Source organism: Lytechinus variegatus, chromosome 14 (assembly GCF_018143015.1).
Source record: "Lytechinus variegatus isolate NC3 chromosome 14, Lvar_3.0, whole genome shotgun sequence".
Taxonomy (NCBI): domain Eukaryota; kingdom Metazoa; phylum Echinodermata; class Echinoidea; order Temnopleuroida; family Toxopneustidae; genus Lytechinus; species Lytechinus variegatus.
This window is the reverse complement of record NC_054753.1, coordinates 25039200-25052544: the sequence shown is the minus strand read 5'-3', so window position 1 is coordinate 25052544 and position 13345 is coordinate 25039200. Positions and strand designations below refer to the sequence as shown.

Sequence of the window (13345 nt, the reverse complement as noted above, 5' to 3'; positions counted from 1 at the left end):
ATAAAAAACATGGATCCAATAAACCAATGCATTATACCTGGGTCACATTTGTTCTACAGTGGCCGTACCGCAAGTTGAAAACGGCCGTTTTATTCATTTTTATACTAACCACCTATATGTAGCTCATACATAAAATGTTAAAACAGCCGTTTTCGACACACTGTAGAGCAAATGTGAACGAGGTATTATTCTTATTCGTTGACAGCAATCTGTTTTCTGTTTATTTCCAGACAACCCAATGATACACCAATTGTGCACTTTATTAATGGAGCAGTTGATAAAAAGAAAAGTGCAAGTAACACATAAGGAGATAAAATTGATTTCAATTCAAAGGTGATAATGACAGTGATGCATGGTGAGGTGTACTGAAAATGTACACACGTCAGTGTGATATCTTACATAACACGACATGGTATAGCCCAGGGTCAAAATGGATTTTATATGAATACAAAGTGATAGGGTGGGCAACTGAAATTTTTTTTTGTATTTATATACATTTAACCAATACATGAGATGCTATATTTGATTTGGCTGCAGCAAAATTTATCCCACAAAAAATACAATTTGGAAATAAAATGATGAAAATGCATTGCTTTTATTAATTCCAGTAAATATTTTGATAAGAACTACCGTAGTGAGGAATAAAAGAACAGATATATAGCATTATGAGTGTCACACAGATCTTTTATACTTTTCACGATGTGATAAGTACCTAAGTCTTTCAACATAAATACAGATCATACAACTTTACCATAATCTAAGGGCCTGTATTCTACTTTCAGCTGGTAGAAACAAAACTTAACACATGATTTTTCCATTGTGTGTGTTTAGCAAGGCTTGGCTTTAATTGTCTGTATAAAATGGCTCCAAATCATCATTTTTGCTGATGCACAAAATGTTTGTTGTTTGACTTTACATGATGCTATTAAATTTTTTTTTTCTTTTCTTAGGCTCGTATTCTGAAGTCAGGTTTAACTTGGACCATGGTCTAACTCTGCTGGAATTACGGGAAGCCTAAAAAGTCAAATTTTATATTTACGTTGTATGTTCTTATGTTTACTGCGCTCTTTCCTGATTCTTTGATGGTGAAGATAATCATCTATACATATACTTCCTAGACAATTATGAATGATTTGATTGGGAGCCAAATAAGCTGAAATATGATATCTCTACCGGTAGTGATTTATGTAGCAATTGGCTATCCATACTTAAACCACAACTTTAAACCCAAGTTTAAGTTAAACCGACTTCAGAATATCGGCCTTAGAGTAGAATACAGGTAAAGGGTGGTATTCTGATAGTTCTTATTGACTTAGATCAACTTTAGACTACACAAACGTAAGTCTACATTTTTATGGAATGCTTGTTTTTAATCTTACATCTTTAATATTAATGACAAATTAAATGTGCCAGATAAACTCATCAAAACTCAATGTGTACTTGTCCTTTTCCCCCTAATTTCAGAACAAAATCATTTTTAAAACTCTGTTTACAGTGGAATTGGAATAATGTGTACTTGGTTGATAACTGGCACTCCATAAAAGAGTAATCTCATTTAATCTAGGATTAACTAAATCATTGCTATGAGAATACCACCGAAAGAGTTTACCAAGGAAGTGGGTGTCACGGATAAGGCATGGTGAAAACAGTTACGTCCTCAGCTCCAAGTATACCATCTACAAACCTCCAAAAGAAAACCTTATACATTAGTCTTTTCAGTGCAATTGAGTATACAGAACTAATTAATCATAACTTTGTGTTTTTAATTTTCCAGAAATCCACAGCACACATGGATGTACGAGCAAAATGAAAAGAATTAGAAATGTGCATTTTTTTTAAGGAAAAAAAAAAGTTTGGTGAAAGAATAAATACTAGATAACAAAGTGCACTTTCTTTGTTAACAAGAATGGGATTAATTTTGATGAATTAAAATCAAAGATAAGATTCTGCAACATTTTGTCACAGGAATTTGAATTTCTAAGGATAGCCAGAGAAAGAGAAATAAATATGAAAGGTTAATGGTTTAGCTAAAGACCACCACACTAAGAATTCACAGATATATTGAATCGAAAAGATTAAAATTGATAATTCATATTATTGAGGTTGATAGAATGAGGAGTGTTTTGTTAGAGGAAACCGTTTCTGTTGATGCCAGGTCACGACACGCACTTACTTCGACCGAGCGCAGCGGGGACGTGCTTTGACGAGGCAGGGGCGGAGGCCACTGCAGCCGCTGCGACGGACTGGGCAGATACCCGGGAGTGCAGCCCTGGGGCCACCTGGGTTAGGTTGTACTGACCGGTGGGTCTGTAGCCGGCGTAGTTGGTGGCGAAGCTACCACCAAAGCTACTGGAGCTGCTGTACTGAGCGTATGGGTTGTGGCTGGAGGCGCTGGCAACGTTTCCTTGAGCCTGCACAAAGATGGGAAGAATGAAACAAGTTGTGAGAAATATTGAAAGGCATACATTCCAATATGGAGAGCCAAGAAATAAAGAATAACCAACTGCAAAGCTGGTAGTATTCAAGAAACTGCCTCTCTTTAAATGGATACTTGCCAATTTAGTGATGAAAGGTGGAAATGGCCATTCAAAGTCAACATTAGAGCATCCATATAAATTATTTTGTTCGCATCACCTATCACCACATAAGTAAATTTTCAGACACAGAGAAACATCATCCAATCAATAAACATTCAAACAATTTGTACATAAATTAGCCTTCATTTGTAACTCAATTTCAATAAACCTTAACAATCTCTACTCCAGATCCAGTAATGCAAGGCTCATAAGTGATTGATCAGATGCTTGATTTTCATGTTTGATTATAGGTTGTGATAGCGATCAATCATAAAAATTTGTTCTATGAACATTGGAAAGCTGTGTGTAACAGTTCCCTCGGGAGCCTTTCATGAGCATTTTTTTACCAACAAGTTGTCAGATCTGACAACTGTTCTTGATTCTTAATGGCCGATAAGAACTCTCACAATCATGGTAACTTAGAGAGTCAAAAGGGGCCTAAGCTTTTGATCCTAGCAGAATCTTCGTCGGAGGCAAAATGACCAACTGCTAACTGTAAGATAAAACTTGACTTGTTGGATAAAACATCCGACAAGTCCTATTATGAAACCCTCCCCCAATCCTCTTCTACACTGAACCAAAGCAAGAAGGTCATAGGTTCCAATCCCGAGTACACACCTGTGGAGCCGGCTGGGTAGCCAATCTGCTCAGGATGCTACGTTCTGACATCTGGAGCCTTGCAGCTACCGGTGGAATGCGTGAGAGGGTTGCCGGTAGACGGGCCACGTCAGACTTCATGTCACTCAGTAACTCCTCTAACTGATTAAGTACTGTGATTGAATCAAAAGATGAACAAATGAATGAATGTGATGTGGAGCTTCTATAAGCAGCAAGTAGTCTGGCTAATGCTCGAGGCAGCGTATATCCAGCTAACAGACCCGAGAATCTGTGCCGCTAGGAGTTCGTACGAACCCTTGCGTTATCTTAGTTGCTTCGCTTCAATATATGGCTGGTACCAAGCCTAACTTGTTTACTTGACAGCCAATCATGGCTCGCCATTTAGCGTCCATTGTCTTTGTTTCTCGGTTCTATTATATATTGTAATGCTGTAGCGTATCAGTCAATTATGCGACTTTACTCCGATGAGTACATGTCGAAAAGCTTCAGTATGTCCGTTTTTAAGGCTATTTTACGGTCTTGAAATTAATCAGAAGTCTTGCATTCAATGTCAAATTCACCATCGTTTACCAGTCAGCTTCCTGGATTAGAAAGTACACAGGTAATACTGATTCAAAATAAAAAAAAAATTCTGCAATTGACCACAAATGATTTCATCGCATCACTCCTTCGCATATCTTTGTGCAAAAGGTCCTGTAAGACTCACCTTTATGTAGCACAGCATTGGCTGGTTTGTTTCCTGCTAAGGATTCCTTGGAGAGATGCTGGTGGCTCTCGGCAAGGCATTCCACCTCTGCAAAGCGGGCGTTGAGGGCCATGGCAGGGTGGTTGGGGTCCTGGGTCAGGTTGAGGTAAGCGGCACGGCGAAGCTGCTCCTCGATTACCAAACCCTGCTCCAGAAGCTGTAGATGGAGAGGTCAAAGGTTATACATGTATATCATTCTGAAATTACAAAGTGGATCCAAATGATATGACTGTGTGTACGCCATCATTCATTTGGCCCAACACGAAGATTTATCAATGATCGACAAAGAATAATGACCTATCATGGTTTAGGGATGAGGGTGGCAGGTTTTGAATTTTTTTTTTAGGGAGGGGGGGGTCATTCATGTTGATTAGATTCTTCAGATGATGAAACTTTGGAAACAGTTAAAAAAACAACAAACAACTTCAAAAAATTAAATGCAACATGTTTTTTAAAGAATAAGAAGCATTCAATTACAGCGCAAATATGTACAATATCAATGAATACAAAGTTTAGCTGTTATGTTTTCATCATATTTTATTATTATACAATGAAGGATCAACTTGGAGGAAAAAATATTTCAATACAAAAATTCAAGAACCAAATGTAAACTTGCTGGAGATAAGAACGAAAAGCAACAATTTTTAAAGGTACAAACCTTGAACCTGCGAGCTAGGAACTTGTTCTTGATTTCCAGATAGTTGCCCTTGCCCTGATCGACCTTGAATGGTTCATTAAGGATGGCATAGGCAGGGTCATTCTGGATATCCTGCCAACGACCATAGCCATGTCTGGTGGGGGTAGGTGTCGTAGGTCAAGGATCATCAACAGCAAGTTGTAATGGTGAGAGTTGGTTGAAAAAGTTACAGACATACTGGGGTAAAAGGAGTTTTAATAATTCCTTAATTTGTTATTTCTTTCAAGGATCAGGAAAAGAAGTTGTAAAGGATTACAATGTGACCAACATACCAGAGAAGCTGGACTTTTACAATAATTCCTGAATTAATTATTTTGAGGATCATCAACAAGAAGTTGTAAAAGTCAGGATTGGTTGAAACAAAAGAGGGATAGTAGTTTCATGATAATTCCTATGTTTGTTTGTTAACTTTCTTGGTTTTTATTTCATATGAAAGTTCCTTTGATTCAGTTCCTGAATGCTTTTTAAAAACTCTTCAATGTTGAGAAATGTCAGTATGCTACCATTGCTGTACAGGTTCCAAAGGATGTCTAGTACTTGAAAGAAGGTAGACACACTGTGGTTATATCAATATTGACATTGATCTTCATTAGAAAACTTAACAGATGACATGCACGTATATTCCAATGCAAGTCAGACAATGTCGGGCCATATTCAATGATTTTTAAATCAATGATTCAGACAATATGGATACTGTATTACATATTCAAAGACACACATACAGAATCAAATGAAGGAAGTTATAAATGGCCACATGGCTCTCTGGAAGTCTGTATTAAAGGATACTTGACGATACCATGAAGCAACCAGTAGTCATGCTTCCGATGCCAGATCTCAGCCTCGTTATCACACATCTCCTTAGCCGCTCTCTCCTCGTTCAGCCACAGTGTATGAAGCTCGGTAAAACCGCCATCGGCGATGTTGAAGACAAATGGCCTCTTCTCTGGCTTCTTCACGACCACCTTCTCCTTCTCAGCCACTTTCTCCTTTTCTTCCTCTTCTTTCTTTGGTTCGTCCTTCTTGGTTTGGTCATCCTCCTTTGATTCTTCCTTGGCGTCTTCTTTCTTTTCCGTCTTGGAGTCTTCCTCTTTGGTTTCTTCCTTTGTTTCTTTGGTTTCACTGTCCCCTTCTTTCTTTGCCTCGTCCGTCTTCTCATCTTCCTTCTTGACTTCCTCATCTAGATAAGAGACAGGATACGATAAGTTGGTGCCTTTGATTATACCTTAAGGGGTAGTTGGTGCTATACGAATGCTGCTCAACAGTATCATTATCAACATCTTCATATTCACCATCACCACCACCACCATCTTAATCATAATTATCATCACCACCACGACCAACCCTATCGTCATCATCATCATCATCACCATCACCATCACCACTATAATCCTGTTCATTATTACAGTGGACATTTTACTCAGTAAATTTAATGAAAAAAATGTAAACACTAACAGAATTATTTGATCTTTCCCAGATTAGGACCTTCCTTCCAAAACTCACCTTTTGTTTCCTCTTCTTTCTTGACTCCATCACCTTCCTTGGATTCCTCCTTATCAGTTTCCATAGGTTCATCCTTTGTTTCCTTGACAGCGCCATCCTCAGTCTCCATCTTCTCCTCCTTTGGTGCCGTCTCATCTCCCTTCTTCTCCTCCGATTTATCCTCCTTCTTCTCCTCTTCCACCTCCATTTTCTCCTCTCCTTCTTTCTTCTTCTCATCTGCCTTTCCTTCAGCCTTGTCAGGCTCTGTTTTGGTTTCATCAGTCTTTTCTGATTTGGTTTCGCCTTCGGGCGTCTTGGCTGCCTTGGTGTCCGAGTCGCTGGTCTTGGAGTCCACCGTACTGGCCGGGGAGGCCACTCTGGCTGGGGTGGGGATGGGCGAGGAGGTCCGTGAACTCCCCTTGCTTGATGAACCCTTGCCGGTCAGCTGGCTGATTAGTTCTGGCAGACTCACACTGCCATTGATAGGCTCGAACTCTAGCACCTGATGAAGAAAAGAAATGCATTGGAAAAAAATATAAACATAAGCCGTACAGGGGCCCATAACACGAAGTCAAGTGATTAATCATGTTTGATTTTCACGATTGATTGTATATGTAGCAAATGAAATCAATCGTTGAAAAATGTTATACGATTATTGCTAAGTTTTGTGTTACTGGCCCCAGGTTGTAACATTAGTTAGTCAGAAATGATACATGCTTCAAAGGGTGTACTTTTTTTAAAAATAGAAACTGAACATAATATATGTTTCAATGACAAGTCATGAAGGAACATGAGGCAAAACATCACAAGGCTACTTTAAATTAATTCAATAATAACAAGCTTTCAACTTCAAAGCATGTACATATTGCCATTCACACTATACACTACGACAAGAGAAAAGTAAAGTAAAGGACTTGCCTTTTTCCTGATGAGGCTCATGACTCCTATCCTTGTGAGGACGTGTTGCCGTGACAACCCTTCCCTTGGGACACCATCAGCGAAGGTATCTGCTCCATCGGAGCCTGGTTCACACAAATGCCTCATGAACAATGATACGTAGGCCCTAGGGGGGATTACAAGGATTAATTAATCAAAAGAAGATACAATGAGTCTATCAGATTATATTATAATTGATTGAGCATTGTGGTATCTCTGTAATCCAAGCTACAAGGGGAAAATTATGACTTGGTGCAGTGGTGTTGTTACCTGGGGGCTGAATCATAGAGATGTTTGTCAGTTAAGAGTGACTTTAAGAACGACTGGTGATCCTTTCTCACACGCTAAGCCATCACCAATTTATTATACCATCTACCAAAAGAAAGGATCACCAGTCATTCTTAAAGTCACTCTGAACTTACAAACATCTTTATAAAACACCCACCTGGCATAAATAAGCTTGTCTAATTGATACACCTCAGTACAAACTCAATCACACACACACTGCCTACTTTAACATTAACTCTCCAAAAAGAATTCACAAGTGAGGAAATAATGAAAATAAGCACCTTGTTCAGGCAATGATAATTCAATTTTCAGGAACAGAAGAGACGAGATGCTACTAAAGTGAGATTCATGCTCAAAGAGGCACAGACTGTCAATATGGTATGATACCTCATACCTATGTGTTACTGCCTCTAGGGCCCCATCTAACAAAGAGTTGTGATTGATTCAAAATTTTCAAATCAATCTCATATTGCAACTGATATACATTTGAATAGTTAAAAGATAAGAATTTGGATTAATTCCAATTTGAGTAAATCTTAATCAAGTGCAACTCTGTAAAACAGAGGCCATATAATTTGCCCAATTAAACGTAAATTTTGTAAAAGAAATAATAGATTTTGATAATGTTCTCTTACCTAAAATGCCTCTCGGGTTTGCCCCTGAGATCTCTGACTAGCCACTGTGAGTTGTATGGGTCTTGGGGAGGCATGCCCCATCTCATGATAGCGTTCAAGAAAGCCTTGCGTTGACGGGCGCTGAAACCAAGCACCTAGGCACAAAGTACACAGAAATTGAATTTATATTCAGATCTATATTGCAGAGATAAGACAATTGACACTACCCCCCCTTGTAAAACAAGTTACAGAGTGGTACATTTGAAATAACAAGAAAAACCCCAGTAATATATAGGCTGCTATAAATGATCATTCTTGTAACATGGATATTACTGATATATCAATCCACCCCAATGCCCCAAATGCTATCAATTTATATCTCAATTTATGCAATCTGCTGTAGATAGCACACACAAACAATTTAATACAAATACATGAATATCACTGATCTGTTTATCCAACTCAATATCATCAACAGTTTACCCCAGCTCTGCACAGGAGTACTTCTTTCATGTTGTAAATGATTTTTTAACAAGTTTAATTTCAGCCAATCAGATTACAGGATTTGAGTGGAATATAACAGTAGTCATTGAAAATCACAAACAGCAAATGGTGTCACAAAACACTCCCGGAAATACCACTATTTGAAATATACCGTAAATTTCTTTTATCGCACGGCTGGTTTCTTCAATATTTGGGTATAAAGTTCGGACTGAGATCAAACTCACTTTTCAGAGGAAATCAAATCAAATCTGGAGATGATCAATACTGATTATCATAATAGATCAACGATTGCTGTGAAATGAAAGTACACTTACCTCGATTTGACCTCCCACCCTAGCCAGGAGAGGTGGGAGCTTTTCCCTGTCCCTCTCTGCTCTTCTACTCCTTCGAACTGGTGAAAAAACATAGATACAGGATGGTTGCATGTTCGCAGGTATTCATGCTTACAATTTGAAAAATAGATACTAAATAAAACTACAGAATGATATGAAGCTATGCAAAATCATGAACATCACTTTAGTTTTTTTAACGAAGTACATCACAAAGTTTTGACACATTATTTATAATTTCATCCTTCAGCATTTGTTTTCTTTAAAAAAAATTATATTTTACAATTATTACCCAGTCACTCAATTTGTCTTGTTTTGAACAGTCTGGAAGGACAATGGTTAGACAGTCTCTTTATCAATCGCTTCTCTCTGGTTGGGCATTTATTCAAATTACAATGTCTTTCACAGAGGAATTAAAATCCTAGTCATTTGTAAAAATCATTCTCCCTTGTAAGAGAAACTTACTGTTATCATTCTTGTCATCATAGTCCTGGTCATCCTCCTCATCGTCGGTGCCACCAGAGTAATCACTGAAGTCATCGTTGAGTTTATCATCCCATACTGCAAGAATTTTCAATGTGAGGAGTACGTTATTATAAATATATATAAAGGGAGAATCATGGTAAGAAAAGATGAACTGCAATAAGCACACACATTCAATGCTAAATAAAAAAAAATCATGCAAGTTTGATGCATAGTTATCTCATTCAAACACTTTAATTTTCTTCTTTTTTTCTTCATACATTTTGCTATGCTATATCCATTTTCTTGACCCATTTTATTTTTCTCAAACATGGTTACTTTGCGTTACATTCATCTGCACTCTTCACCTAAATAGGTAATGAAACTGTCTACAGGCTACCTGGCAAATTAGCATTAACTTATATATTCCAAATGGAGCTTTCTGTTGTGAATTTTATTTTACATGCAGGAATAAATTGCACAAGATTCAACTATTTCAACCATTAATGTTAGCTCTAGAATAAGCACTGCTGTACATATTTTAAAAATCTTTAATGTTTTAAATAATAATTACTTCTCATCAATTATTGAATTACATACAAAACAAATGATTGCAAGTTAAATTTGTTATTAGTGTTAGTGCAACGAGCAATACCAGTAACATTCAAACATTGTTAATGAGTAGTATATGAACTTGCAAACAAAACACCAATCACACTTTATCATGTTATGTCCACAGCTACTTAAACAGACAAGCACTGGTATCAGTTGTACGTTTCTTTTGAAGGAACTGCCATAACATTCACAGTAGTGCATATTTCTGTTGAACGTTATGTAAGTTCCATCAAAAGAAAACGGTATTAATCATCCAAACACACACATAGATCTGGCCACGGAGGATTATCTTTTGTTACTGGGGGTGCTGTGACAATGTTCAGCACCCCCAGTAACAATATCTAGAATAATCTTCCTTGGACAGGACCCGGAACACACACGTACATATCCTTACCAACCCACACCCATTTGACTTATGATGATAGAAAATAATTCATATTTAAATTAATTGAAGTTTGGCGTTGTGTTTGTACTTGCTTGCAGGTTATGACAATCCATATCCTTTGCAAAAATATTCTATATTCTTGTAATTTCCATCAGTACTTATGATGGTGTTTGATGTCTCAATATTCTTATCACAAATGACATACAATGTACTAGTGATTTCAATCTAATCATGAGTGATGATGATGACATATATTTACATATATAGGGGAGACCGGGGTTAGTTGGAACATGGGGTAAGTTGAAACATTGTAATTTTCTTTAACGCCTGTCAAGTAAATTTATGCAATACCGCCCTCAATTCATTGTTATCGATAATACAACAGTTGTATTATTAATAACAATAAATTGAGGGCAGTATTGCATAAATTTATTTTACAGGCATTAAAGAAAATTACAATGTTTCAACTTACCACATGTTCCAACTAACCCCGGTCTCCCCTTTATATAATATTCATGGAGTACATTGATTCTTGTTAAGATTATAAAGCAATGTATGGTAATGTGTTACTAATAAGACTAATTCAGAGTCCAATTGAACAATACATAATAAACAACCAAAGGAACGATTCTCAAAGTATTACACTGATAATTATGCGCTATCATGAAAATGAACTGCACGATCAATTGCTTCACTAGTGTATTTAACAATATTATTTTGTAAGTTGTTTACAGATATGATCAACTTTAGTCTTTAGATGAAATCCAAGTCGGTTATCTGATGGATCTCAAGCTCCAATAAAATACATAAAGCGGTTCAGAATTATAAATTGACAGATTTTGTGTTCATCTTTGTTTGAAGTGTTCAAAATGACCTAAAATCTTAATATACATATGACTCAAAGTGTTTATTGACCAAGTTATAAAATTGGTCTGAGAGAAATGTATTCAACATCAAAATCACCGGTGTGTTGGCTCAGTTGGTAGAGCGTCCGTCTCACAACCGGGAGGTCGGGGGTTCAAACCCCGGCCACGTCAGACCAAAAGACGTTAAAAGATGGGAGTTGCTGCTACCCTGTTTGGCGTTCAACAATTAAAGGGATAGAGCCTCATCGATCTGGCGCTGCATGGTGGCTACCGGGCCCACGATCAATTGGGCAAAGCAAATTTTCGGAGTATTTCATTTCATGTCTATTTTCGAACAATAAATTATGGAGTTTCATTTTTTTTTCATTTTTCATCAATATAAGTGTAACCTTTCCCCAACTCCCCCAGCCATATTTAATCATCTCATTCTCTCAGTTAACTCTACAATGTTAGTTAATCCAGTGGTTATCAAATTAGCCCAAGTGAGTTCCTTTTGTCTTCCCATTAAATACCGATATGATGTTGGTTATTCCACGAGTTAACGACACGTAAATGGTGATGGTAGTGATTATACATATGTGCCGAGTCTTCCCATTAAATACCGATATGTCAATTATTCCACAGATTAATGAGATGTAAATCAGGTGGTAGTTATTATATGTGCCAAGTCTTCCCATTAAATACTGATATGTTAATTATTCCACAGGTTAATGACATGTAAATGATGGTGATGGTGGTGAATATATGTGCAATTTTGAGCGCGGTTGTCGTCTTACCATTCTTCCCAAGCCTACCTCCTCTGCTGGTATCTTCCTGGGCAGCGTCGTTATAGTTAACCTGTCTCCTGACCCTCTTGCCCTTGCCCAGCGTCCTGGCCAGGTCCTCCTGCTGTTGCTCATAGTGGTGACGCAGGAGTTTCTCCCAGTAGGCAGGATCCGATGGCTCCAGCTCCTGCTTGATGACCTCCGTCTCAGGCTCCGGCTTAGGGAGGGAAAGAAATTTTTTCGGGAGGAAAGGAGATTTTTTTAAAAATCATAAATAATCATCATTATCAAAATTGTGGTGCCATAGGAGCTTCTCCCAGAAAGCAGGATCCCATGGCTCCAGCTCCTGATTGATGACCTATGTCTCAGGATCCAACATAAGGAGGGAAGGAGCTATATTAATTATTATCAAAATTGTGGTGACCCAGAAGCTCCAACCAGTAGGCAAGATCCAATGGCTCCAGCTTTGTGACCCTAGTCTCAGGTTCCAGCTTAGGGAGGGACAGGAAAAGTTTATATACATGTCTAGACAAGCAATGTAATCACAATCTTTTTGGATGGTTTTTGTTTTAGTGATGTACGAGGTATTAATCCTTTATTTTTCAAATATATGCTCCCAAAAAATATCACATCACAACGACAGATGTTATTACATAAACCTTCATATTTATGTCAATAATCACTGTTTCTACCTGTGTTTTTAACATAATTTGCTCAATGTCTAATGCAATAAATTTAAAAAGAAATTGCTGAAAGAACCTGAGATTCATATTAAACACAAATATTTTTGTACTAAGTTGTCTAGAGTTGACGGCTGTGAAAGGAGTCATTCGATGCATATCCCTCTTTCTTTAAATGTCTAAAATATTGACTGCATGACTTGCCAATCTTAACTTCACATTACAAAATGATCATTTGTAGCAAGTTGTTCAGAGTGAAGGCTTATTCAGAGCAACCAATGAGTGAAAGGAATCGCAGTTTGCTTCATCCTACCTCTTCCTCGGCCTCCTCATCCTTGACCACATAGCTGGCCACCTTGAAGGACTGTAGGTACTCGTTGGACATGTCATCCTTGGGTTCCTCTACGTTGCCTTCCTTGGTCCTGTCCAGGAGATCGTTGACGGTCTTATCGTCCCACTGGATGGTACCCTCGGCTTCCTCTGTGGTTGTAAAAGATCAGTGGGGAGAATAGTTGGACAATGGCCTCAGAAAGCTTCCGAAGACGCAATAGGAACAGATTTACATTCGATTGGTTTCATGACTCAAATGAATGGAATTGAAGACATCTGATCAAAGGGGTATTCCTCTTCTGCCTTTGAAAAACAGGGTAGTGGGTTCATATCCCAGCAAAAGAATAATTTCTTCAAAAAAACTTTATATTGGGCTGCATTCAACCCAGGGACGGTGAATGGGTACCTGGCAGGTCCGACTCCAAGAAAGGAACAAAGGGTTGCAAACACCACTTAG

At 37.9% G+C, this 13345-nt stretch overlaps 1 protein-coding gene across 10 annotated transcripts in view; it reads right to left on the bottom strand.

Moving 5' to 3' along the window:
* Positions 1-13345, bottom strand: part of LOC121427475 (chromodomain-helicase-DNA-binding protein Mi-2 homolog) — a 47929-nt gene that overhangs the window by 9663 nt on the left and 24921 nt on the right. For 7 of the 10 annotated variants that reach the window (XM_041623882.1, XM_041623883.1, XM_041623877.1 and 4 more), the window contains 12 exons: positions 12872-13038; positions 11891-12095; positions 9252-9347; positions 8772-8848; positions 7975-8108; positions 7034-7178; positions 6137-6617; positions 5423-5813; positions 4598-4730; positions 3901-4096; positions 3195-3346; positions 2174-2411 (listed from right to left, as the gene is read on the bottom strand). In XM_041623882.1, the coding sequence (XP_041479816.1) occupies positions 2174-2411; positions 3195-3346; positions 3901-4096; positions 4598-4730; positions 5423-5813; positions 6137-6617; positions 7034-7178; positions 7975-8108; positions 8772-8848; positions 9252-9347; positions 11891-12095; positions 12872-13038 (2415 nt within the window). The remainder of the gene's footprint in view (positions 1-2173; positions 2412-3194; positions 3347-3900; positions 4097-4597; positions 4731-5422; positions 5814-6136; positions 6618-7033; positions 7179-7974; positions 8109-8771; positions 8849-9251; positions 9348-11890; positions 12096-12871; positions 13039-13345) is intronic. The other 3 variants (XM_041623887.1, XM_041623885.1, XM_041623881.1) reach the window with 2 other exon arrangements.